The sequence below is a fragment of the Patella vulgata genome, chromosome 6 (genome assembly GCF_932274485.2).
Source record: "Patella vulgata chromosome 6, xgPatVulg1.2, whole genome shotgun sequence".
Classification (NCBI taxonomy): domain Eukaryota; kingdom Metazoa; phylum Mollusca; class Gastropoda; family Patellidae; genus Patella; species Patella vulgata.
In genome coordinates, this window is record NC_065884.2 from 47509276 (window position 1) to 47536788 (window position 27513).

General features: G+C 33.5%; 1 protein-coding gene across 1 annotated transcript in view; it reads left to right on the plus strand.

Moving 5' to 3' along the window:
* Positions 1–27513, plus strand: part of LOC126825604 (uncharacterized) — a 59930-nt gene that overhangs the window by 18817 nt on the left and 13600 nt on the right. The window contains exons 2-4 of the mRNA XM_050555288.1: positions 5912–6663; positions 8199–8331; positions 23629–23929. Of these exons, the coding sequence (XP_050411245.1) occupies positions 5955–6663; positions 8199–8331; positions 23629–23929 (1143 nt within the window). The 5' untranslated portion in view covers positions 5912–5954. The remainder of the gene's footprint in view (positions 1–5911; positions 6664–8198; positions 8332–23628; positions 23930–27513) is intronic.

Consider the following 27513-nt stretch of genomic DNA (forward strand, 5'->3'; position numbering starts at 1 on the left):
AATGACCTCAATTGACATTTGAACCCAAATATCTGGAAAATGACCCCAACGGCGGACTGATTACCGCTTGGCAATGCATTCTACGCAAAATTTTACTATAGAAAATTTGGGTCTGGATTTGTACTCATTTGATGGACTCCCCAGCACTGAGCCTCCAGTCTTAATTTTGCTATGAATTTAAGATTTTTTTTTTTCAATATAAATGACGAAATGTTTGTGTTTCATAATTTGATTATCTTTAAGATACATTGCGCTCAAATTTCCTTTGAACAGTTTTAGTGTAGTTGTTTTTTCAAATTAGAATGAAAAGTACATGTAATGGAAAATAACGATACTTTGATCAAATTATGAAGACACAGAGCAACAGTATAATATTAGGGTGACTGATATGATTTTAAATCAATTTTGTTTTCAATAAATCCTACAAAGTAAAAACACAAGCTGGTATAACTTAATTTTTGTGCCTATTCAGTTTCTTAAATAATGTCAAATCTGGATCTGTTGTTCTATCTGTTTTGAGTGTTCAGTCAGTTTACATGCAAAAACAAATTCAAAGGATAATGGAAGATACCTAGTTTAAAATACAATAGTAAAATGTATTGTAAATTCAAAAATATTACATAACAAGGGTTATTTGAGGCCTATTTTGAAGGAAGAGGGGTTTTACATAGGTTAAGCCTGTTTCCCAATCTTATTTAGATATCCTGAACAAAATTTTGATTATATACAGAAAAATAAATACAGAAAAAATATCATTATTTTTGCATTGTTTTCCGATTAAAGTAGAATTTTACCAAATTGTAGGAAAAATATTGCCAGGTGACAAGAAAACTTCTATTCCAGACCCCATTCCCGGCAAAGTGTCCCTGAGTCTTCAGGAAAATGGTTTTAAAAATAATAACAGGTGTCCAGATTCAGAAGTCCATGGTATCCCCTGTCTACCGCATGTGGACTTTCAGACTATTCTTCATAATATACTGTTTTTATCACAAAAAATTGATCATTTTTGTGATAAATAAGCTAACGAGACAGCTTGTCTAGAAAGGAGAACAATGAAAATTGCTGCCAGGAATTTTTTCTAAAAGAGTAATGCGGAAAATTCATTAGACAATGAGTGTTTTTCATTTAAAGATATTAGAGATTCATAGAGAAAACATTTTGTTAACTGAGTATTTTAATCAATGCATTATACAATAGAGACTATACATGTATGTTATATAAATGGTGGCCTTGTTATATTGATTGTTTTGCTGTGTAATTCTACCATAAATGCAACAAATATATCTTTTTACTTAATGAAAATTTCGCTTACGTCAGTTTAAATAGTAAATGTATGTAATGGAAATGTATATATCATGACTGAAAGAACTTTCACAAGTAATAACATTTGGTCTTTTGTAATTATGTTAAATGTCATCACTGGTAGATCTTTTTTTTATTAGTTCGTCTTGAAAGATATCTGTAACATATTTGCTTGTTCTTTTAAGATTGAATTATAGATAATTTTCTGAATCTGAACCCAGTGTGATAGAAAGATTAATGAGCTTATTGAAACCAAACCTTTTATCCCTCATCTCTAGATTTGGATCTAATGACTATATGTATGGATTAACCAAACCAACCACACTATTTAGAATTTTGTAGCTAATATGACCTATTTTACTCTACATATGGGTTAATCCAGTAATGGTAAGTGAGTGCCTGTTGACTTTGATAATTGTTGTTTTAGTAAAGTCATGATTGTAACTTCCTGAATTATGTACGTTACACCCTAATGATGGTTGAGCTTGAATTTCGTCAAAATCGGACGAAAACTGCTTGACAAAATGGCCGCCTCTTGTACGCAAATAGTGTAAAAATATGGTATATCAAGGTTGTGGACCCTCTAGAAATCAGTTTTTATTGTCGTCGCCCCCGTCCGTCCACCCGTCCGGCGTCCACAATTGCTTGTGGACGCTCTAGAGGCTAAAGTTAATATCCGATTGATTTTAAATTTATATACAGTGTTTAAGGCCATGAGACGAAGAAGCCTTTTGATTTCCGATAATTACTGCCAGAGTTATGGCTCTTGATCACTTCAAAAAATCTTGTGGACGCTCTAGAGGCGAAAGTTAATATCCGATTGACTTTAAATTTATATACAGTGTTTAGGGCCATGAGACGAAAACGCCTATTGATTTTCAGCGATTTCCGATAATTACTGCCAGAGTTATGGCCCTTGATCACTTCAAAAAATCTTGTGGACGCTCTAGAGGCCAAAGTTAATATCCTATTGACTTTTAATTTATACACAGTGTTTAAGGTCATGAGACAAAGAAGCCTGTTGATTTTCAGCGATTTCCGATAATTACTGCCAGAGTTATAGCCCTTGACCACTTCAAAAAATCTTGTGGACGCTCTAGAGGCCAAAGTTAATATCCGATTGACTTTAAATTTATACACAGTGTTTAAGGTCATGAGACGAAGAAGCCTATTGATATTCAGCGATTTCCGATAATTACTGCCAGAGTTATGGCCCTTGATCACTTCAAAAAATCTTGTGGACGCTCTAGAGGCGAAAGTTAATATCCGATTGACTTTAAATTTATACACAGAGTTTAAGATCTCGAGACGAACAAGTATATTGATTTTCAATGAATTTTTATGACTTGGAACAGCTAAATTCATGATACAGTATTAAAAGTTTTGTATACAAAACGTAAGCATGGGGCAGAACTTTATAAAAACCAAACAAATTCTAATGGTTTTCTGAGTTGTTGCTCTTAATCAGATTTTAGTGTATTATAAATGTTTTATTACTGAAAAAAGTAAAAATATGCGACAACTCTTGTTGACGGCCCGGACGATTTAGCTGCTGTGGGCGTATGTTTTGTTGCCTGGCAACCTATCTTTATCCGATTTGGATGAAACTATAAATATATGGTTCCTTTTGATAATCACTTACATATCTGAACGTAACTTCCTGGATTATGGACCCTGATTAGTCGAAAAATCGTGCTCTTAGCTTGTGGTCCCTCAAGAGGTCACAATTTTTATCCGATTTAAAAAAACGTTTTAGTATATTACCGTTACTCCCTAATGATGGTTGAGTTCGAATTTCGTCAAAATCGGACCAAAACTGCCTGACAAAGTGGTCTCCCCTTGTATGCAAATAGTGTAAAAATATGGTAAATCAAGGTTGCGGACCCTCTAGAGATCACAGTATTTATCCGTTTTGGAATGGGATAAAACCATGAATTTATGTTTTTATCATAAAGATCTTGGTTCCTTTTGATAATCACACATATCCGAACGTAACTTCCTGGATTATGGCCCCTTATTGGTCGGAAGATCGCATTTTTAACTTGTGGATTCTCTAGAGGTCACAATTTTTTATCTGATTTTAAAACCGTTTAGATATATCACCATTCCACCATAATAAAGGTCAAATTGGAATTTCGGGAAAATCAAAATGAAACTGTCCAACAAAATGGCTGCTCTTTCTACGCAAATTGTGTATAAGTATAATATAAAGGTTATGGACCCTCTAGAGGTCACAATTTTTATCTGATTTTGATGAAACTTAAAACATATCTTTATATTCCAAAAATCTCAGTCCCTTTTGATATTTGCACATTTCAGACCATATTTTTCTGGATTATGGCCCATGATTGTACAAAAAGTCGTTTTTGTTTTTAGCTTGTTCTCTATTAGTAAGTGCAGGGGGACTGCACCACACATAATTTACACAAAAACAAATATATGGACAAGATATAATACGCAGAAACCACAAACAAACGAACAATTCAAATAAAGTGAATGGATCCGGGGTCCAGCCACAAGTGTCCACTGCGCTGTACAATCCCAGCCTGTAGTAACACAGACCTCACTGAAACTTGTAAACAATCAGGAATATAACCCAAAGAAACCATTGTGTAATGCCAGCATGAGTCATGATCTGCTATATATATCAAGAAATATGAATGTAAGCATATTGAAGTAAAATTTAACTATACAAGTAACCACATCGGTGAAATGTATAAAAAAACAGGATGTCTAACACTAATTTTAATGCTCAAAGTCAATTAAGAATCAGTTTAGTATTCAATAGAATCGAGGCATATTGAATACAGTTAGGGCACATGTTCCACCCATCACAGAGCAAAAAACAAACAAATACTGAATATAAAGAAGCAAATGAGAAAATGTAGACTGTCTCGAAAGACAGTCGTCTGCTGAACTGAATGACATGACGGAAAAAAGGCGATATGTTGCCAATGACGTCAAAATTTAGGTGAATAAAAAAACACCACAATATCTATATCTCTTACAAAGTGTGGGCGTATCCTGCCTGGTAGCCGCTGGTTTAAATAGCCAGGGACTAGATTGTTCAGGTACTTGTAGACCATGACAAGGTGCTCGAATTCAGCTGTACTTTTACTGGTAGGATGTGGAGTTCTTTGAGTGCAGCAGTTGAGCTTGAGTATTTAGATACACCAATTATCATTTTGGTGGCCATGTATTGGACTCTTTGAAGAGGAGGTAGTAGAGACTGACTGTGAGATTGACATAGACACAGTTACAATAGTCAATATGTGAAAGCACTATACATAGAGCATTTACTGATAACTGAACTATGGAAACTTGCAATTGTACATTCTTAATTAACATTACTAAAGTAAGCCTGCTGTAGATCTATTTATAAAGTGTTATGTTTGCAATGCTTCTGGTTTAATAATTAACATGAATATGTACAGATTAAGATAATGTTAGCACACTTACTTACTGTATTTACAGGTCGTTCATTATTGCTGAGTGTGGAATTCTTTGGGGAATTATCACTGATTTTATTTTTATTCACCTACTTGTAATACAGTCGTATAGTGTCAGTCCTCCAAAATTGTCTTGTGAACAGTCTTGAAAAAAGTTATCGTCCAAAAATTTTGAAATATATATGTGTTGTTTACTTAAGACGATGATTTCCGAAGATTGAATGTTTTCCTGGATAGCTCGGAAAGTTAAGATCTTATGCACTTGATAGTAGTGCTATTTGTCATTTGATTGCCTTCAATTTTGATGTGTATTTTTAGATAAGAAAGTCAAAAAAGCCTAACAAATTTTAGTGTTTTTACCCTTCTTTATATCTTAGAATCTTGTGAAAGATCTTTGGTAAAAGTTTTCTTCCAGTTTTCTTCAAGTTTATATAAATTGCTTTATAATAATGAGATGATAAAGTTTCAACTATTTTAGAGTTATATTGTCCTTGTTTAACTTTAAGAATCTTTTAAGTGCTCTAGCAGCAACAGTTATAATGTGAATAAACTATAAACATACTTATGGAAAACAGCTACTGATTTATTTAGGCGACGTTTCGAAGAGTATTCTCTCAACGTTTTCAAGCTAATACAATATAACAAAATTTGAGGCAAGATATATAGACAAAATTACAATAACAAGGTTGAAACCATACATGACAACAATAAGATCAAAGGCCTATGACACAATGGGGTTATGATATACAATAACAAGATAAAAGGGACTAATTAACTTATAGTGGTAATGGTGATGTGTACATAATCTAAGTGTTTGTGATAGCGATTTTCGGTGTTTACACAATAATATGTACACCACTTTGAAAAAACATAGAAAGCACAATGTGATTTACTTGAGATTTATGTTGATTGGTAAGATTAACAACATAGGGAAGCACCTTTCTTTTTTGAAATATTGTAGACAAATCAAATTATAGAAAGTGACAACCATTATGGACTGCTTGATTGTTTTGTATGAAATAGCAGTTTATGCGTCAGTGCAGAACTGTCTAAAGTAAGTCTACATTCTACAAGTTCCATATTCTATTCATTGATGACCAATATTACATCACAGTTATTTTATATCTTTTCCTAAAATTTAGCATTTTTTTTATTCACAGGTTCTTGGAAAGAAAGTATGAGTGATGACTGCCATATCAGATCATGAAAATACGAGTGTACAATGTAGTGGATGGAGAAATCTTCTCTTATCAGTTACCTCTCTTGATTGGAGAAATAGACAACTCCACGGATGATGGCGTCATCTACGTGCAGAACCGAAGTGATCCTCATGGACAGAAGTTGGAATGGCCAGTTGTCGAGGGATGTTTTAAAGTTCTGGTGTATCTTAAATCTGGAAATAATACTATTAGTCTGCTATACGAGGATGAAATTGTAACATTGAAATTAGTGCACGAGGATCCCCATTTTGTTAACTTTGTCCGCCCTGTATATGTGATGTGTTCCGACGACGATGGATATTTTCAAGGCCCTGAATCAACTGATTGCTCACCAAATAGTGCCCTCCGTAGAATAATATTTGGAGCAGAGTTAATCCAAACATTTACTGCTGAAAAAATGAAAGAACATGGTTTTGGGAGATCGACTTTTCAATTAGAAAAAGATGTTAATAATAATCATATATGTCATTTATTACGAAGCAAATTAACTTTAGAAAAGGCCTACGCTATGTCCGGTAATGAACTGTGGAGTTACTTTGCCAAGGAATTAATGTCCAGTGATTTAAATGATAAAGATAAGTGTAAATGGTATTGTTTTATGTCATTTACTCGTTATAATCCACCAGATAATGCAGAGATTCCTAAAACACACAGCGAAATACTCAAATATACGAAAGGTCACACAGCTTTAGGTAAGCTAACAGTTTTTCTTCCAAAAGTTAATCACGTTCATGACATTCATGTGGCAAATCTAATATGAATGATTAATATAATATCAGTATATAGCCAAAGGCAGAAAGTCTCATGTTTTCATTTCTGAAAGAAATCCAAGGGATATTTGACGACTGAAACTCTGGAGCCTTATTCAAGAAAAACTAAGTCTCTTAAAATTGATTCTAAATTCTAAAATCTTATCTTAGTTAAGATTTCGAGAAACAGGGTCCTGTATTTAAGGTGTTATGCAAAGTGACCTAATCCACAAAAATAATGTACTCAACTAAGCTAAAGTCTGCACTACAAAACCAACAATTTGTAACACATGTGTTATTTGAAATTTCTACTGAGTGAGTTACCTTAGCAATATTTATCAAATTTTATTTATTTCTGGTAATTACTTCATGGGCTGTTGCCCTTGTCTGTGACCTGTTTTTTTTTTAGTGTCATGTAAATGCTCCCATAATTTAATTTAATTTAATAGCCTTTATGACTGTTGTTAGGATGACTTGGCTGCTGTGGGCGTATATGTTTTCTTACCCGATAACCTATCTTTTTTTTATTGAAAATTGATCTTGATGTGATTACCAAGGTGTTTGAGTGTGATGAAGCAATAGATAAATGGGATATTTGGTAAAATGAAGGCATATCCTTCCTACCTCATGTTAGTCATGTCTTAATAATGAAGTGGTATTTTGGAACACCATATGCATTAAAATGCATTAATAAACTAGAATGCCTACTTTTAGAATCGTATTTAGTCATTGTGGTTACATGCTAATTATTAAAATTTTTTAAAAAAAAGTATTGCTTTAAAAGCCATTCGTCATCATTTGAAGGATTTGAAATCCCTTCCAAACTACAGTATTGTGAAAGTTGGATCTCTAAAAGGAATATTAGTCCAAAAATGGTTCAGTTTTGTTCAGTAAATGTTGTAAATGTTTTGATGGGCCTCTTTTTATCCAAGCTAGGAGATTATCTGCCGTTGATATTTGGTTAATGTTTTCTTCATTAAATTTTATTGAATTAATTTGGATACATTTTGGTTTGGAATAAGCTGTGAAAATGCAGATGAAAATGGGCGACTTTAAAATATACAAAATTAAGTCCCTTTCTTGCTAAAATAAAAATTTCCATGTAACCTGTAACCTGAATTCTATTTTTTGTCATGTGAAGTTCAATTTTGTTTTTTTTGTCAGAACATTTATTCTTTGGTCAGGAGTCGTAGTAGCCTATGGTATTATTAGGATACATCTGCATAACACCATCCAGTTGATTTTAAGATATACATGTAACTAATGCCTCAAAGACTACAAAAATTTTATCTCAAAATAATTTCATATTGTACTGTAGTAAATATGATTTTTTTTGTCATGAAACAGATGTCTCATAAATTAATTATTCAGTTTGTACATTTTGGTGCATCATAGATACTTGACAGTAGCAATTACTTTTTGCTTGATATTTTTGTGCCATAACAGTAATTGTAATCATTTGTTTTTATTTTATTCAGGAGGGGGTGGCTTAGCCTTATTTGGAACGGGAAATCTACACACATGGGCAGAAGGCTTAGATCAGCTCTACTCTAAGTTTACTGATTGTCGTAAAATAGATAGACGAAAATTCATGGATGATAGTGCTTACAGGTAATTTTTTTAAAAAATTCAAAAACATTAAAACAATATGTAGATGATTCACAGTCATCTTTAAATTCAAAATATGTAACATAGTAAATTACAGTTGACATGATTTGTATAAGCTAATTGAGAACATCTGAGTATAAAAAAAACAAAACCCCAAAGTAATGGTACATGTACATGGGTTGCATTGTATGAAAAAGATGACAGAATTATTGTTTAATTTATATGCCTCAGATGCATGAAGATGGCAATGTGAAATTATAGAAACTTATGTGAAATTCAAATATCCTTTTTATACGCCCACATTGAAATGTGGACGTATATTGCCGTCGCCCCCGTCCGTCCTTTCTGTCGGTCCATCTGTCGGTCCGTCGGTCCGTCCATCCGCCCATCGTACACAATTTCTTGTGAACGCTCTAACGCCAAAAGTTATCATCCAATTGTTTTAAAATTGATATATGTTGTTTACATTAGTGAGATGAAGAAGCCTATTTAATTTCAATAATTTCCGTGTATTACGTCTAGAGTTATGGCCCTTGTTTCACTTTGTTGAACCTTGTAAAGGCTCTAATGCCAAAAGTTAACATACGATCTTTGTGAAATTTATATGCAATATTTAAATTAGTGAAACGAAGAAGCCCATTGAATTTCAACAATTTCTGTTTATTACGTCTAGAGTTATGGCCCTTGTTTTACTTTATTGAACCTTGTGAACGCTCTAACTCCAAAAGTTATCATCTGATCTTTCTGACATTTACATGCATTATTTAAATTAGTAAAACAAAGAAGCCTATTGAATTTCAGCAATTTCCGGTTATTACGTCTAGAGTTATGGCCCTTGTTTCACTTTATTGAACCTTGTGAACGCTCTAACTCCAAAAGTTATCATCCGATCATTCTGAAATTTACATGCATTATTTAAATTGGTGAAACGAAGAAGCCTATTGAATTTCAGCTATTTCCGTTTATTACGTCTAGAGTTATGGCCCTTGTTTCACTTTATTGAACCTTGTGAACGCTCCAACGCCAAAAGTTACCATTCGATCTTTGTGAAATTTATATGCATTATTTAGATTAGTGAAACGGAGAAGCCTATTGAATTTCAGCAATTTCCGTTTATTACGTCTAGAGTTATGGCCCTTGTTTCACTCTATTGATCCTCTAACGCAAAAAATTATCACCCGATCTTTGTGAAATTGATATGCATGATTTAGATTAGTGAAACGAAAAAGCCTATTGAATTTCAGCAATTTACAATAATTACTTCTAGAGTTATTGCCCTTGTTTCACTTTGTTAAACCTTGTTAATGCTCGATTGATGATAGTTATCATCCGATATGTATGAAATTTATATGCATCATATAAATTTGTGAAACAGGTCTATTGAATTTCAGCAATTTCCGTCAATAATTTATGGCGATTGTGAACGTTTGAATGACAAAAGTGATCATGTGATCTGTATGAAATTTATATGCATTATTTAAATTAGTAAAACGAAAAAGCCTGTCAAATTTCAACAATTTCTGTAGATTACTTCCAGAGTTGAGACCCTTGTTTCAGTTTGTAGAACCTTGTAAACCCTCAAACGACAAAATTTATAATCTGATCTGTATGGAACTGTCTTGTAAAGGCCCCCAATTACCTACAAAGGAATAAATATGCGACAACCCTTGACGACTGCTCGGACGATTTAGCTGCTGTTGGCGTATGTTTTGTTGCCTGGCAACCTATCTTAGAATTGATTAATTACTTTTCATTTTTATACTCCCACATTTTCATGTGGATGTATATTTTCGTCGCTCCTGTCCATCCGGACGTCCACAATTTGTTTGTGGACTCTCTGCAGGTCACAATTCTTATCCGATTTTGACAAAACTTGAAATATAGGTTTATTTCCAAAAGATCTCGGTTCCTTTTGATATTGGCATGTATCGGATTGAAACTTTATGGATTATGGCTTATGGACAATCTAGAGGTCACAATTTTCATCTGATTTTGTTGAAACTTGAAATGCATGTTTATAACCCAAAGATCTTGGTTCCTTTCGATATTCGTGCATATCGGATCTTAACTTCCTGAATTATGGCCCTTGATTGTACGAAAATCTCGTTTTTAGCTTGTGGACCCTATAGAGGTCATAATTTTTATCCGATTTAAAAAAACCTAATATTACATCACCGTTACACCCTAAGGACGGCTGAGTTCGAATTTCGCGAAAATCTACCCAAAACTGACAGACAAAATGGCCGCCCTTCGTTCTCAAATAGCGTAAAAATATGGTATATCAAGGTTGTGGACCCTATAGAGGTCACAATTTTGATCTGATTTTGTTGAAACTTGAAATGTAAGTTTATAACCCAAAGATCTCGGTTCCTTCGATATTTGCGCATATCGAATTGTAATTTCCTGAATTATGGCCCTTGATTGTAGGAAAAATCACTTTCTTTGTAGCTTGTTTTCTATCCATCTCTCGAAAATGTGAGCGTATCCTGCCTGGCAGCCGCTGGTTATTCTATTTTGATAAAGCTTAAAATATATTTTTATATCCCAAATATCTCAGTCCATTTCGATATTCGCACATTTCAGACCATAACTTCCTGTATTATGGCCCCTGATTGTAGGAAAAATCAGTTTGTTTTTTTCAGCTTGTTCTCTATCCATCTCTTGCAAAATGTGGGCGTATCTTGCCTGGCAACTGCTGTTTAATGGTCTTAAACTCAATATCTAACTTATTGTCTTTTTGATAACATATGTGATGACTCATCAAATTTGTTCCAATAATGACAAGATTTCTTTCAAAACTATGAGAAATTGCAATGGAAAATTACACTCTTGATGATATTACAATCATGTTATTCATAGAATCATACTTATTGTAATGCTACATGTACTTGTATGAAACTTCCTAATTTAGTAAATCACAGTCAACTACATAATAGCAGTTGTAATGTTTATTTTGTATTACCAAGAATACAGTAGCACAGATAAGACCCATCTTTTCATTAGCGAGCTTGTTTCTGGAGGCTATTGAATATAGTGTCTTGAACTCGCATCGCTATACAACATGGAATGAAATGAAATGGGGTTTAACATTTTACTTTTCTGCAAAAACCAGACTATACAACACTGCCTATATTGATCTCAATAAAGTCTAATACATGCTGCTTATTCTAGGCCATAATTTCCTTTAACCATGATAATTCTTGTTATCCTCACTGTTTATATACTCATGATAGGCTTATATTTGAGAAAACTAATTTTATTCTTTGACTCTTTGTATTAAGATTTCCAGATATTGTATGACTCGCAACTCAAGGAATAAAAGAGAAAAAGAACCTGTCTCCACAGGAAATTATATTAGGAATGATGTGAATTTAGTTTTTTTGGGCCAAATTGAAATTCTACCTTTTTTCTTGGCTTTTCAGGAAATTATAGTAAAAATATTTCAGTATCTGTTTTTAAGAGTATTATTTTGCAGAGAAACTATATTTGGATGCAACAGGAGTACAACTTATTTGATTTCGATATATATATAGACTGACTTCGTCATACATGATAGCACATTGGAAGGAGTTTTGAAAAGCAGTGGAAGGGAAACCTAATTTGTATGCATTAGCTTTATTCATTTATTGTCAAGAAAGTACATGTAACACTCCTGTAATTTTTTGAGGACAGAGGCGATTTTTCAGTTTATTTGAGCTAATATATATTCAGTCCCCCCCACGGCCAGCCACCAAAAATTGTTCTTGACATTTTTTTGAAGATAAAGTACAGTTGTCAAAATATGTCTGCCTCAAATAGAATGTCTTATAAATTAGTGGTATGCTTGATTTATTACCAAATTATTCTTAGTAATTGACCGATGAAGTCACTTTGCATTAAGTTGTTTACAAAGTGTCTGGAATTAGATATATTTCTGTCAATTTTCACTGAATTATTCACATATTAATGTTAGAAGGAGGCTAAAATTTTTGCCAATTTTCATCTCAGTGAGGCTCAGACGTGAAAAATCAATAGTGATGATTAATAGTTTTTCGAAAGACTGGATGATAGATATTGTAATTGACTGGAATGACCCTATATCCGATGAAAACATACAAATCTGTCGACTATAAAGCCACCGAGTTGAAAAGACGATCATGATTTACCCACCATTGCATTATTTCCTCCTCAATTGAAGATCAATAGTTAAAAGTTTTCAATTTATTTCTAAATTGCTGTAGTATTATTCTTAAGAGGTTTGCAGATTTCTGAAAATTGGGTAATTTTTGTTCTTAGAAAACTTGACCTTGGAAAAGAAAAGAAACACATTATATCCCCATCAAGTCATGCCTTGATTTGTTTTGACGTTTATTTGTTGGGGAAATGAATAAGTTGCTATTTTTGAAAACACTTGTCCGATAGGGTATTTTCAGCTTGGTCGCATTCTGGAAAGACAGAGCGAACCTAGTGACCACAATTGATTGATCAACTTTTGTATGGTCTGGCAGACGTAAAGATAATTATCTCATCTTAGTTGATTTGCTAAATTCAGATCTCCTGCATGTTGAAGACCTTTCATCTACTTGGTATGGTAGTAGAGCTTTACTAATCACTAGTCGGTTTGCTATGTAAAGTCTGTCTGGGAATCTACATTAAAGAATTGAAGAAATGATAATATTGCAAAGGATTTTGGTTCTTTTTTCTGTAGAAAGCTGTCTGTTTTTAACACTTTCATATGATTAAAGAAAATAGTTTGTTGGACAATATGATTACATGTAGCTATGTCAAAGCTTTACATTAAGAAATTATAGCACATTCCTGTCTAACTTAATGTAAAATCAGGCATATGGATTAAAACATGGCCCATCCACTTCGATTTGAGTAAAAAATAAAATTGATTATTTGATGGAATAGGCGTAATGCGGTTTCACTCCATAGACATCTGACTTCTGATCTGAACAAGGGCAAGGTAAAGTGACCAAAATGGTCACAACTGAAATGGGGGTCCTCAAAAAGACATTCACAACAGCTTTATTTAGTGTCTGTATTTTGGTATCTAAATGTGCTTGACATGATACTGAACAATAAAAATTGGATGAAAATCAAAAATGATGACTTTAGAACTTGTAACTTTGGAAAATATGAAGATAATAATAAATATACCATTCAGCACTGCACAGCTACAGGTAAACAACACAACATCGGAAATCACAAATTCTCACAGAGATGCCTAAATATATACTCTACAATCAACAAGACTTCAGATTTTGTAAACTATCTTTGTTTTAGCACACAAAGTCCATATCATCACACTTTCTTTTTCTCAAATATCCTCCATTTTTTTTCCAAGGGACTACTTTTTATATGCTCACACTCTACAGGTCACAATTTCTGTCCTATTTTGACGAAACTTGATCTCGCTTCCTTTCGATATTGGCATGTATCAGACCATAACTTCATGGATTATGGGCCCTGATTGTATGAAAAATCGCTTTTGTTTTTAGCTTGTTCTCTATCCATCTCTTGCAAAATTTGGGCGTATCTTGCCTGGCAACCGCTGGTAGATTTTTTGTATGGAGTACCATCCCAAACATCATCTGGATCAAATATTTCGGGTCTATATGGAAAATAGTAAATATTGCATCAAAATTTCCGTGAAACTGCTTTTGTTTTCAGCTTTTTTTATGATGAATACACATTGTTAACATTTTTATGATCTCTTAATTCATTTACTAAGTTTTACAGTAAAATATTTTGTGTTGCAAATGGTACTCCATAGAAAAGACTTTGCCCCACAAAAGTTATATTTAGGCAAAAAATTCTATATCAAACCCTCAAAATGCTTATTATTCTAACATAAATAAATAATAATCTATCAAAAATTTACAAAAAAGCCTATTTGTTAACATTTACCAACACTTGACCATGGCAGCCATCCATGATGGCTTATATTTTGACAGTTCTATTTTCATTAATTTATAGAACGCTCCATATGAATAATGTTGATATTAAAAGATCTTACAGTTCTTACAAATGAAGGTCAATAGTCTATAATATTACGATTTAACACCTGATTTATCGATAATTGTGATAGTATAAGTTGAAAATTATTTACTTCATCTTTATTTACCTTTCTGTGTCGGTTTACCCCACTACCGGAAGTGCTGCTTGCATCAGTCAGTTCATGCATGACTTATTTTTTTAATATCAAATCCAGTAAATGATGACACCTCATTTGTATTTTGATATGAATTAATCTTATTATGGTAATGTAATTATGGTTTAATGGTGATATGAATGTTTCTTAAAATCAAATAAAAATTGTGACCTTTAGAGGATTTATAAGCTACATGCCAATATCGAAAGGAACCAAGATTTTTGTGATATAAACCTATATTTCAAGTTCTGTCAGATAAAAATTGTGACCTGTAGAGGGTCCACAAACAAAATGTGAATGGAAGTCTGGACGTGGGCGTATAAAAAGGGAATTAAAAAATTAAATCTGATTAAAGATACATTATGGGAGATTTGATAACGAGTTGGCAGTTAAAAACTATATAATGTAAAGGCAATTTGCTGACAATTTCATTCATATTGATCCACTATGAACAGAGAACTAAGCGATTGAAATTTCCGTCTAACCTCGATCATCATTTCTAAAGTCAGTACGATAAACAGCATAGTCTCAATTATCCATTTAATCGTTTAATCGAGAAGAAAAGTTATGCAGTAAATTGGCTCATAATCCACTAAAGATCGCAGGCTAGTGTTGACATTGAGAGTTGATTATGGTCTGGAACGGTTAATTGATGTCTAATTAATAATTTAGATAACATTTCAGGCCTAAAACAAGAACTGCAATAGACAGATTTAGCTCTTGCATAATGTTTGTTTAACTGAAAGTGGTAGGATTATAACTATTTCTTGGTTAGCGTTTGCTGTTCTATCACAAGGTCTGTCATTGAGTCAACTGGTGTGGTTTCGATTCCCCGGTTGTACGTCACAAGGAGTAGGGTCACCTGTCCAACCTTGTGGGTTTCCTTCGGGTCCTCCAGTTTCCTCCCACTGCTAAAGACCCCTATGCGCAAGCAAATTATTGAAATAAAATTGAACAATATGTTAATCCCAAAATGACCTAGTTTGTGTCAAGTGGACCTTAAACCCCATCTCTCTCTCTCTCTCTCTCTCTCTCTCTCTCTCTTAAAGGGGCATTGTGGAAGATTAGATAAAGAGCTGGCAGGAATTAAAATTTGCTATTCTGATGAGGTTATCAATTGGGTAACTTGTTACAAAACCATATGCGGAATAGTTCTGCTGGGTTATGATGCCATTTTGTTCGGAATGATAATTATTTAAGTCCATTGGGTTCTAAGAGCCCTCGGTCAACTTTGCTTACTTCAGAAATGTCAAATTTGGTGACAAAAGGTAGGTTGATATCTTATCTTTTGAAAAGATCAACTGGTGATTGTATTCAATATGTTTAGTAACTACTGAAGTTAACATAAAATGACACAGTATCCAGTCGATAGTTACATAAAGAGGATTTTGAACATCAAAGAAATACATTTTTGAAACTTTGTTTTTGTAAGATAGTATGTACATACTATATGATTTCGTCTATCTTCATTTGTTTCATTTTCACTGGCTAAATATTTACAAACTGTAAAAAAAAATTAGATAGTATAAAGTTATATCCGGAGATGTATTTATCCCGATTTCATTTCATCGTTTAATCCTACTTTTATCACTAACATGCCTTGGGTATTGAACTGGTCGGTATTTACACAAGTATTAGGTTAATGCTTGTGCTGAAATATACACACGTTATAACTATAACGGTCAATAGTACTAGCACTACATAGTGGTCATCACAACTACTATAGTCTCAATGATCATTGATTACTCATACCAGACTGACTGTACAGTCCTCAACATGGCACTAATCAGCCTTCAATCTGTAGTTGATGTCGGCAACTTCTGGTGGTAATTTTATAGCGAATACTTGATATTAACTTATATCAAATTATATTGTGACAGTATGCCAATGTAAGAACACTTGAGACTAGATAATATTATTTTTGCCTTAACTTCATTTTTATACGCCCACATTTTCATGTGGACGTATATTGTCGTCGCCCCTGTCCGTCTGGACGTTCGTATGTCTGGACATCCGGACGTCTGTCCGTCCGTCCACAATTTGTTTGTGGACACTCTACAGGTCACAATTCTTATCCGATTTTGACGAAACTTGAAATATAGGTTTATCGCCAAAAGATCTCGGCTGCTTTCGATATTGGCATGTATCAGATCACGTTTTTAGCTTGTGGACCCTATAGAGGTCACAATTTTTATCCGATTTTGTTGAAACTTGAAATGTTAATTTATAACCCAAAGATCTCGGTTCCTTTCGATATTCACGCATATCGGGTCGTAACTTCCTGAATTATGGCCCCTGATTGTACGAAAAATCATGTTTTTAGCTTGTGAACCCTATAGAGGTCGTAATTTTTATCCGATTTAAAAAAACGTATGATTATATCACCGTTACACCCTAAGGATGGCTGAGTTCAAACTTCGTGAAAATCGGCCCAAAATTGACAGAAAAAATGGCCGCCATTCGTTCTCAAATAGCGTAAAAATATGGTATATCAAGGTTGTGGACCCTATAGAGGTCACAATTTTTATCCGATTTTGTTGAAACTTGAAATGTAAGTTTATAACCCAAAGAACTTGGTTCCTTTCGATATTTGCAAATATCGGACCGTAACTTCCTGAATTATGGCCCCTGATTGTACGAAAAATAGCGTTTTTAGCTTGTGGACCCTATAGAGGTCATAATTTTTATTCGATTTAAAAAAACGTATTATTATATCACCGTTACACCCTAAGGATGGCTGCAGTAGAATTTCGTGAAAATCGGCCCCAAATTGACAGACAAAATGGCTGCCGTTCGTTCTCAAATAGCGTAAAAATATAGTATATCAAGGTTGTGGACCCTATAGAGGTCACAATTTTTATCCGATTTTGTTGAAACTTGAAATGTAAGTTTATAACCCAAAGATCTCGGTTCCTTACGATATTCGCGCATATCGAACCGTAACTTCCTGAATTATGGCCCCTGATTGTACGAAAAATCACGTTTTTAGCTTGTGGACCCTATAGAGGTCATAATTTTTATCCAATTTAAAATAACCTGTTATTATATATCACCGTTACACCCTAAGGATGGCCGAGTTCGAATTTCATAAAAATAAGCCCCAAATTGACAGACAAAATGGCCGCCGTTCATTCTCAAATAGCGTAAAAATATGGTATATCAGGGTTGTGGACCCTATAGAGGTCACAATTTTTATCCGATTTTGTCGAAACTTGAAATGTAAGTTTATAACCCAAAGATCTTAGTTTCTTTCGATATTCGCGCATATCGGGCCGTAACTTCCTGAATTATTTCCCCTGATTGTACGAAAAATCACGTTTTTAGCTTGTGGACTCTATAGAGGTCATAATTTTTTATCCGATTTAAAAAAACATATTATTATATCACCGTTACACCCTAAGGACGGCTGAGTTCGAATTTCGTGAAAATCGGCCTAAAATTGACAGACAAAATGGCTGCACTTCGTTCTCAAATAGCGTAAAAATATGGTATATCAAGGTTGTGGACCCTATAAAGGTCACAATTTTTATCCGATTTTGTTGAAACTTGAAATGTAAGTTTATAAACCAAAGATCTCGGTTTCTTTTGATATTTGCGCATATCAGACTATAACTTCCTGAATTATGGCCCCTGATTGTACCAAAAATCGCGTTTTTAGCTTGTGGATCCTATAGAGGTCATAATTTTTATCCGATTTAAAAAGGCGTATTATTATATCACCGTTACACCCTAAGGATCGCTGAGTTCGAATTTTTGTGTAAATCGGCCCAAAATTGACAGATAAAATGGCTGCAGTTCGTTCTAAAATAGTGTAAAAAATATGGTATATCAAGGTTGTGGACCCTATAGAGGTCACAATTTTTATCCGATTTTGTTGAAACTTGAAATTTAAGTTTATAACACAAAGATCTTGGTTCCTTTCAATATTGTAATTTCCTGAATTATGGCCCTTGATTATAGGAAAAATCACTTTCTTTTTAGCGTGTTCTCTATCCATCTCTCGAAAATGTGGGTGTATCCTGCCTGGCAGCCGCTGGTTTTCTGCCTAATTACTTGCCATGTTTTATTTTATTTTTTTATGAGTTATATATATGTAACCCCTAGAAATGAAATTGTTACACAATGTTACAAAATTTACAATGGATGAATGATGCAATGCTATGAATGATCTCAAAATGTTGAGATTTCACAAGAATTAAATCGATTTAATCACTGTTATCAAAACAAAGCAGGACACTGATAAGTGCCTAGACAAGCTCACATTTGGATCCATTGAAAATATATTACTTATAAACATATTGTGAAAGTTGAGTATTCACTGATTTTGAAATAACTAGAATGGTTTTGTATGCAAGATACAACCTGGTTTTGGTGAATGTTTATCAATGATAATGAAGATGGCTTGTTTTCAGATCTACACTATCAGTATTGTAAATAATCATGATATAATAGAAATAAAATATTGTTTAAACCAAATTTGACACTTCAAGGAAGAGTTGATTAAAACTGCCGCGTGCTGGTTTATCTATCCATGTTTGCTTACCTATCGGTACTGTTTAGCGTATCTTTGCTTTAGTGTGTTACATTTAGTTTGATCATCGTTAACCGACAACACTGGAAGAATTGGCCGTGGCACTGCAAGAGGAGTGGGTCAGATTGCCCCAAATCGTGATTGGACGGTTGATTAGGAGCATGCCACGACGAATTGCTGAATGTCTGAGGATTGGTGGTGCAATTACTCACTATTAAGACAAAAATCAAAAACCTCCATTTTCACTTTTGACGGTGTGTATCTCTTTGCGAGTGAAATGGGGCCGTCAGATAAGCCGCCCATATGAACTGTTTTTGTTCATGTGTAGGCAATTGGCCTGTTATTAACATACACTGGTTACCTCTAATAAAAACAGCAGTGCATTTCCGCAGTTTTGTATTGTTTCTGAATATCCCCTACTTTTTTTGAAGAGTATATATGTATATGCTTAGAATTATACTTGTCGTTCACTTTTCCAGCATATTGGCCACGGTAATATGATACAAATGGCGAACTATTTTCTCGCTCAAGAATTGTCGCTATTCAACCCGTTCTTACATTTCCGACCAGTGATGATAATATAATTTAATATAATAATATTTTACATGCCGTATGAAGCCACAGTAAACGGAATTCAGCTATCAAAATATTTCATTCTCTTCGGCCATTTTTGTTAAAGACGAAACGAAACATCAAATAATCACCGCTTGGATTAATCATTAGGAGTAAATAATGACTTGTGTCTTGAGATAGACTTTATATATATCATTGGCAATTATCAATTGATTATATTTACTCATTGACGCGATCCGAATTATCAGCCAGTTGATTAATTTATAGAATGTGCCGCCACGTGATTGACACTCAATGTAATTGTAATGGATAATCCAGGATAAATACGATTAGAATTTTAAGATTTTTTTCCGCCAGTTCTCAAAAGAAATCGCCAGAACCGCAAAAAGTTATCGCCAAAATCAAATTTTAATCGCCACATTCATATTTTTATCGCAAATTGCAACTTTGGCGACCGACAGCATGAGCCCTCTCCCATACATATCTTGGGAATGTATCTTTAAATGTTTTAATGGACACAATACAAAAGAACTACATAATAACGCAATAGTCGTAAGAACCTGTGGGACACCACAAAAAATATTGGTTTTCAAGTAATTAAATAGCATTGTATTTGTAATATAGAAGACATTTCCACTCATTCTGTTCGCTGTAACTTTTACAGTTAATAAGATAGGTTTGTCCCATGGCAGCTTTGATTATCAGTCATCTTTTCTGTTTCCATTTTAAAATTGGTGTTTATTGATAAACTATTAGACATCGTCTTTTACGATCTTTTATTCTGTGGTATCTTCACTGATTTTGTGTCTGGCATTCAAATATATAATTCAATACTTTATATTATAGAGCCGGTTGAGGATTAACAACTATGAGTGAAAAGTCCTTGTGGGATTGATGGATAAGTCAGGGGACCATAGAACTGATAGACATGGATGAAAATAAATCTCAAAAAACTGATCCGAGATGCGTTGACCATGTTTCGGTGACAGGGGCAGTTAAGTCTTCAAGAACTGAAAGACATGGATGTCAAAAAATTACTCCCATATAACATATGATCATATAAAAACTGAAAATATTGAATCCCATAAAAAATAATGAATGTAATAAAACTGGTTAGATTCTTGTTTATGCTATATTTTATTACTATTTGCGTTTGGCTGACAACAAGAAATTTGTGAGCTTGATTTGAGCAAAGAAGAAGTTAATGGCTCCTGGTTGTCTCCTTGTTAGTCCTTGTCTACGTCATCCTTACATGTATAAATGAAGACAAACTCATTTTACAAAACTGTTCATAGAATAAACCTCCAAGTAAGACTAGAATGTAGCAGGATGTTAAAGAATAAATAGAGGATATTTGTCCTTTTAGAGTGAATAACATATTTTATTTCATCGAGAAGCAAGAAAACTTATATTTTCACGAATGCGTAGCATGAGTGAAAATATAAATGTTTTCTTGCTTAGAGATGAAATAAAATATGTTATTCCCGACAAAACGACAAATGTTCTATTTATTTTATGATTTTACAATCATTTTAGGTAAAAACAACATGGACTACTTTGCCAGTGGAATAACACTTTTATTTCACTGATAAAATGCGGTATTCCACTACTGATCATAAAATAAAGACTAATATTTCTAAATGCACATGTCATGCAAAAACCTGGTACTGTATATTTACTCAGATGTGTCCATAATTTGGGAAGATGTGTACACAGTTGTGTATCAGTTTATATACATCATGTTGAAGATCGTGAGATGAAGAAGCCTTTTGATTTTCATTGATTTCCGATAATTACTTCCAGAGTTATGGCCCCTGATCACTTTAAAATATCTTGTGGATGCTCTAGATGCCAATGTTAATATCTGATTGACTTTAAATTTATACACAGGTCATGAGACAAAGAAGCCTATTGATTTTCATTACTTACTTCCAGAGTTATGGCCCTTGATCACATTGAAAAATTCTTGTGGACACACTAGAGGCTAATGTTAATATCTGATTGACTTTAAATTTATACACAGGTCATGAGACAAAGAAGCCTATTGATTTCCATTACTTACTTCCAGAGTTATGGCCCTTGATCACATTGATTTCAGATAATTACGGCCGGTGTTATGGCCCTTGGTCACTTTAAAATATCTTGGGAATGTTCTAGAGGCTAAAATTAATATTCATACACAGTGTTTAAGGTCTAAGATGAAGAAACCTATTGATTTTCAACGATTTCTGGTAATTACTGCCAGAGTAATGGTCCTTGATCACTTTGAACATTCTTGTGGATGCTTTAGAGGCTAAAGTGAATATCCGATTAACTTTATATTAATACAGTGTTTTTAAAAGGTCATGTGACGAAGAAGTTTATCAATTTTCAAAAATTTCGGATGATTAGGGTAATTGATATTAAATGTTTTGTATGCTAAATGTTAGAATAGGGCAGAACTTGAAGCCAAATGGGTTGTTATTTATAATCAGATTTTAGTGGGTTGTAAATGTTTTCATTTCTGACAAAAGAAAAAATTTGCGACAACCTTTGTTGACTCCCCGGACAACTTAGCTGCTGTGGGCGTATGTTTTGTTGCCTGGCAACCTATCTTTGCACAAGGAAGAATACCGCATTACATGTCAGTGTAAGGAATGAAAACTAATGTGAAATCTGTTCATATCAACATTTAAATTCTAGACTATCTCTAGCATAATTCCTCTTTAATTTGATTACTTAATTATATGGTCTATATAATAATTAAATTATTGAGTGAATACTACAGGCCTACTATGCAGGTTTATTTCAGAGCAGGGCATGATACCATTTCACATTTTTGTGAAAGTAAACATTATAAGCATAGCTCAAATTTTCTTTTGTAGGCTACTTTGGATAAAATTTCTGTATTTTACTGCAAAATATGTGCCCTGCTATGGTCTATAGTAATGATGGAGTGAATAATAGGCCTAGTGTATTGTCCTGGTTAATCATGTTACAACTAATAGTTCCGTTGTCTGTTAGTAACCACTGTTTTAGTATTCTCTATATATAGTACTATAGATTAAAACTGTGTTATTACTTTACTTCATTTCATTAAGCAGTCTAATGACTTTCATGGGTTCTGACAGAATAAACATAATGATTCCCTACTTTGTGGGAATTCCCCCTGGATATCTCAGTCTCCTAGATTTCCCAGGTGTCTGCTCGGGTGAAACAGGTCATAATTGACCAATAGGAGTGCCAGTAAAATGACCTCTGCTGGCAGTGAAGTGATATTAAGAGATGCTGAAGAGTGTCTACTGAGATAGAATATATTGTCAGTGGAAGCCAGGAGAATATCCATTTAGAATAAATCTTAGACAGCAATACCTAATGATAACCATAATTCCCCACACTGAATAAGTCTAAATGTTGCGTGCTACAGTTAAGATACCGATTTTCTGACTCTCGATTTGGAAAATAAATACTTGACAGAATTGAATTTGATATTAAGTGTAGATGGTAATTATGTAAGAAATGTATCTGTCTACCAAAAATAGAAATTGTAAAGAATAAAATATGACTGATGGCAACCAGAATATATTACATGTAACATTGTAACTAATTGTACACTATCCTATAGACCACTTATTTTCTCAAGATGGTCATTATTACATCTAGCTACATTTATAAACTACATACTATATTTTATCACTTTAATGTTTTTTCTTAAGATGGGTAATGATTTACATTTATAAAGAAGACAATTAAGTGTTTTAAATGAAAACTTTGTAAACACCCTTCTTAAAACAAAGGATTAAATGGAACATCATTGGGAAATCAGTTTAAGATACATTATAACAACTAATAAATAAAATCTTTATTTTCCAGCAAGCAGTTCTCAGCTATTTATGAATATAAAATTCTACTACAGTACCTGAATCTGTATATTTGTGCATTCTAACCAAAATGGATCAATCATGGCCACAGTGTTCATAGTATGCATCTATAGCATGCATTTTTGGATGGATTGGCACTTTACAGATATACATTATTGTTTGTTATTATTTATATACATAAAATCATTTATGTATTTCAGAGAATATTATTGGGCTAATTATGCAACAGGTCTTGGTGCCTCACTACATGAGTTAGGACATACATTTGATTTGGCACACACATCATCAGGAATCATGGCTCGGGGTTTTGATGATCTTCATAAAGTTTTCACAGTACAGAGACTAAAAAGTGGTAGAAATAGTCGTGAAAGTCAACGATACAGTAATTCCAGTATATCTAGGACACCATCTACAGGCAGCATAGAAAGCGTATCTTTAATAAATAGTTTTGAAGGTCAAAGAAGATATAAGGATGTATGTTATGGCAGTCCTTATAAAAAGGTAGGTTTTATAAATTTCAAATTATACAAATTAATTTGTTACATAAACATGTTCATGTACAGGGCAGCAGTTGTATGTGGCTATCTGATTTTCATAAATTACCACCTGTAGCATGTTTTGGAGCTCGCAAGCCACAAAGGCCTGGCTGGACTCTAAATTTTTCATTTCTGCCTCCTCTCTCCCAAAATCTGGAATTCAGGTGGGCACAGAGTGGGATTTCAGTTGCAAAGCCACTTAATTAAGGCTATATTGCTGTACTGATGGGCCGAAATGGCAGAAAAAAATATTTGTGGTCTCATTTCTGCCTAAAAAAGCCTGATAACCCACAAAAAATGAGAACGTTACATTCAAACATTGGATAGTCCAATACCTATTGTGTCTGTTCACACATGTTCATATTCAATGTACAAGGTGAAAAATTCTTAACTGATTTTGATCAAACTTTTAGTCTTTTTACAAAAGCATTTTCAGTGTAATTGCCCTTAAATTACCATACTTCTTTTCTATAGTAAATTCTTGTCAGATTTTGATTAAATTTGAATATTGTATTGTAGTGAATTGTCTTGAGGTTATATAAGTACATGTTCAACTATTTTGAATTTGTTCTCTATTATCCAATGCCTTTGCAAAGCTGAATTCAACCCATGTTTTAGTTTTTCAAATATCAGTATTGATTTCTATTATTTTAATGAATTTTATTCTATTAACGAGATAATATCAAGGTTTGTTTTGAACTGACATTCTACGGTAATGAACACGAAAGGTCTTGGGTGAAAACCTTTAATACAGTAGTCTAGCAGCAGATTTTTATCCGATTTTGATGAAACTTAAGATATAGGTCTATCAGACCATAACTTCATGGATTATGGCCCCTGATTGTACAAAAAATCTAGAGGTCACAATTTTTGTCTAATTTTATTGAAACTTTAAATGTATGTTTATAGCCCAAAGATCTTGGTTCCTTTTGATATCAGACTGTAACTTCCTGCATTATGGCTGATGATTGTATGAAAAATCATGTTTTTTAGCTTGTGGATTCTCTAGAGGTCACAATTTTTATCCAGTTTTAAAAAAAAAACGTTTAAATATATCACCCTTCCACCATAATGGAGGTTGATTTTGAATTTTGGGAAAATCAAAATGAAACTGCTGACAAAATTGTGTCGCTCTTTGTACGCAAATTGTGTAAAAGTATGTAATACCAAGGTTGTGGACCTTCTAGATGTCACAATTTTGATCCGGTTTTGATGAATCGTAAAATATATCTTTATATCCCAAAGATCTCAGTCCCTTTCGATATTTGTGAATCTCAGACAATAACTTTCTGGATTATGGCCCCTTATTGTACGAAAAATCACTTTTTCTTTAGCTTGTTCTCTATCCATCTCTTGCGAAATGTGGGCGTATTGTGCCTGGCAACAAAGAACTGAGAGTAGCACCCACCTTGGCATCCTCCTGCATTCACAGCTCATAACTTTGTACCATTATTCAAGGTTTTCTCTCACCCTTTTTAAGCCCCCCCCCCCCCCAACAAAACAATAACTTTCTTTCATGACATAGTTGAACAGGCAACTGCCACCAAATATAATCATGCAATTGTAGGCTAGCAGACGTCACATGTCATGGATATTTTTAAGGGAGATAACTCTGCTTGGTCTATGATTTGACTTGATATTCTAGTCTTGATATCTACTATATTTTGGTTAGGCCAGCTCAATTTTTTGTCATGGTGCTAATCCCAACCCTAACTCTGGACCTAGCCCCAGTGCTTACCCTAACCTTAACCTACAATCTCGGCAACAATCATGTCCCGTAACCTTATTTACATCTCAACGACCATGACAAAAATTGAGCTGTTTTTAACAAATAGATTTAGCCAAATATTTTCTTAATGAATTTCTCACTATTATTCCATTGTGTGTGTTTTACTATGCTTTACATCAAATTTCAATGAATATGAATTTGATTATGGGCTTTGTAGGGATTAACTAATTGTTATCAGGACATTAGAGGAAGATTTGTGTCTTAGATTGAATGTTGTCAGTAATATTCAATATTGTAGGGTGGGAGCGAGCAAAGTCAGTCACCCTGGGGGCAGACATGAATGCACTTCAATTTTTCTCTTGGCTCTGTCCTATTAGATCCGTTAATGATTATTGATAATACATGTTGGTCCTAAAATTTGAATTAGCGTGTGAAAACATTTATTCGATACGTACAAACAATGAAAACATTTCCTTTTATTACATTACAAAATGTTGTAAAATAGGCAAAAAATATTACTACACCATGTACCTGTGAGAAGGCAGCAGATCTACTACAGAACCCTTCAATAATTTTTCATAAGCTTTCTATACACAAAATGTTGCCTTTTACTACTTAGGGTTTTTTGACATTTTTTTTTCTACTGTATTAATGTATAAAATGAGACTTAGTGGTGTCGTTTTCTACTTTTTTTACTCTTCCAAACTACAATGTTGTACAAGTTGAATCTCTAATGGGAATATCGGTCCAGAAATGGTTCAGTACCTTTCAGTATTTACAAAGATATGATGAATTGAACATTTTGTAACATACAGCATGATATGTTCAAACGGATACAAACCAAAACGGTAAAAAATGTGCTCAAAATTTGTCTAATATATAATATATATATATTAATTTATATATCACTGGATTCTTGATAACAAGTAATTTAATTGATTGTTTTGATTTTTTATAGCCGTTATGACCAATCTTTGGTTGTTTTGAATATGTTCATCTAAACAAAATTTTGAGAGGGATTTGGTTTATGGTCGTTTCATCAATAAACCTTAGAAGCAAGCTATTGATTTTTAATCTGATTAAATCCATGCTGGGAGATTATTTTCCATTTATATTTTGATTTTCTTTTCTTAGCTGAATGTTAAATAAGCAATATGAGTACATTTGAACATGAATTAAGCCATGGAAAACTTAATATTTTCCAAAAAATACAAATGACGCCTACAATATATTGAAAGAACTTAAACCATCGTAGGGTGATTAAGTGTACTAGGACTCTTTTGTGGCAAAATTACCGAAATAAAAATAATATACTTGCTCTGAATAAATGTATAATGTTAATTATCCCAAATTTAAAGGATCTAAATCGCTAATATTTTGGACCTAGAAATTTACACAAATGGGTCGCAACGCATATAATAATGTAATATGAATGTATATAAACTGATTTACAGTCAATCGTTTCTGTTTTTACTGTAATTTCTAATCAGTTATGTTCGATGAAATACGCCAGAAGTCTCAGTTGAAAATAGCAATCTCTAGTGTCTGGTTATTCCAGTCTACACAGATAGTATTTATTACGCATGCTCTCCAGATAAGAACATGGCGTCACCGTTTGACATGACTTGTGGAATATGTCGTTGTTACTTACAAATGGTGCTGTAAACGCATTATGGTACACGTACCAATGTTAAAAAATGTTTATTTTGTCTTTTAAAAATATTGGATATCAGAAGCTCATCTTTTCCCGGTAAGATCACAACATCAGTGTTGTTTTGAATTGACAAATAATTCGCGTTTTCAATGTCGAAGACTTTGGA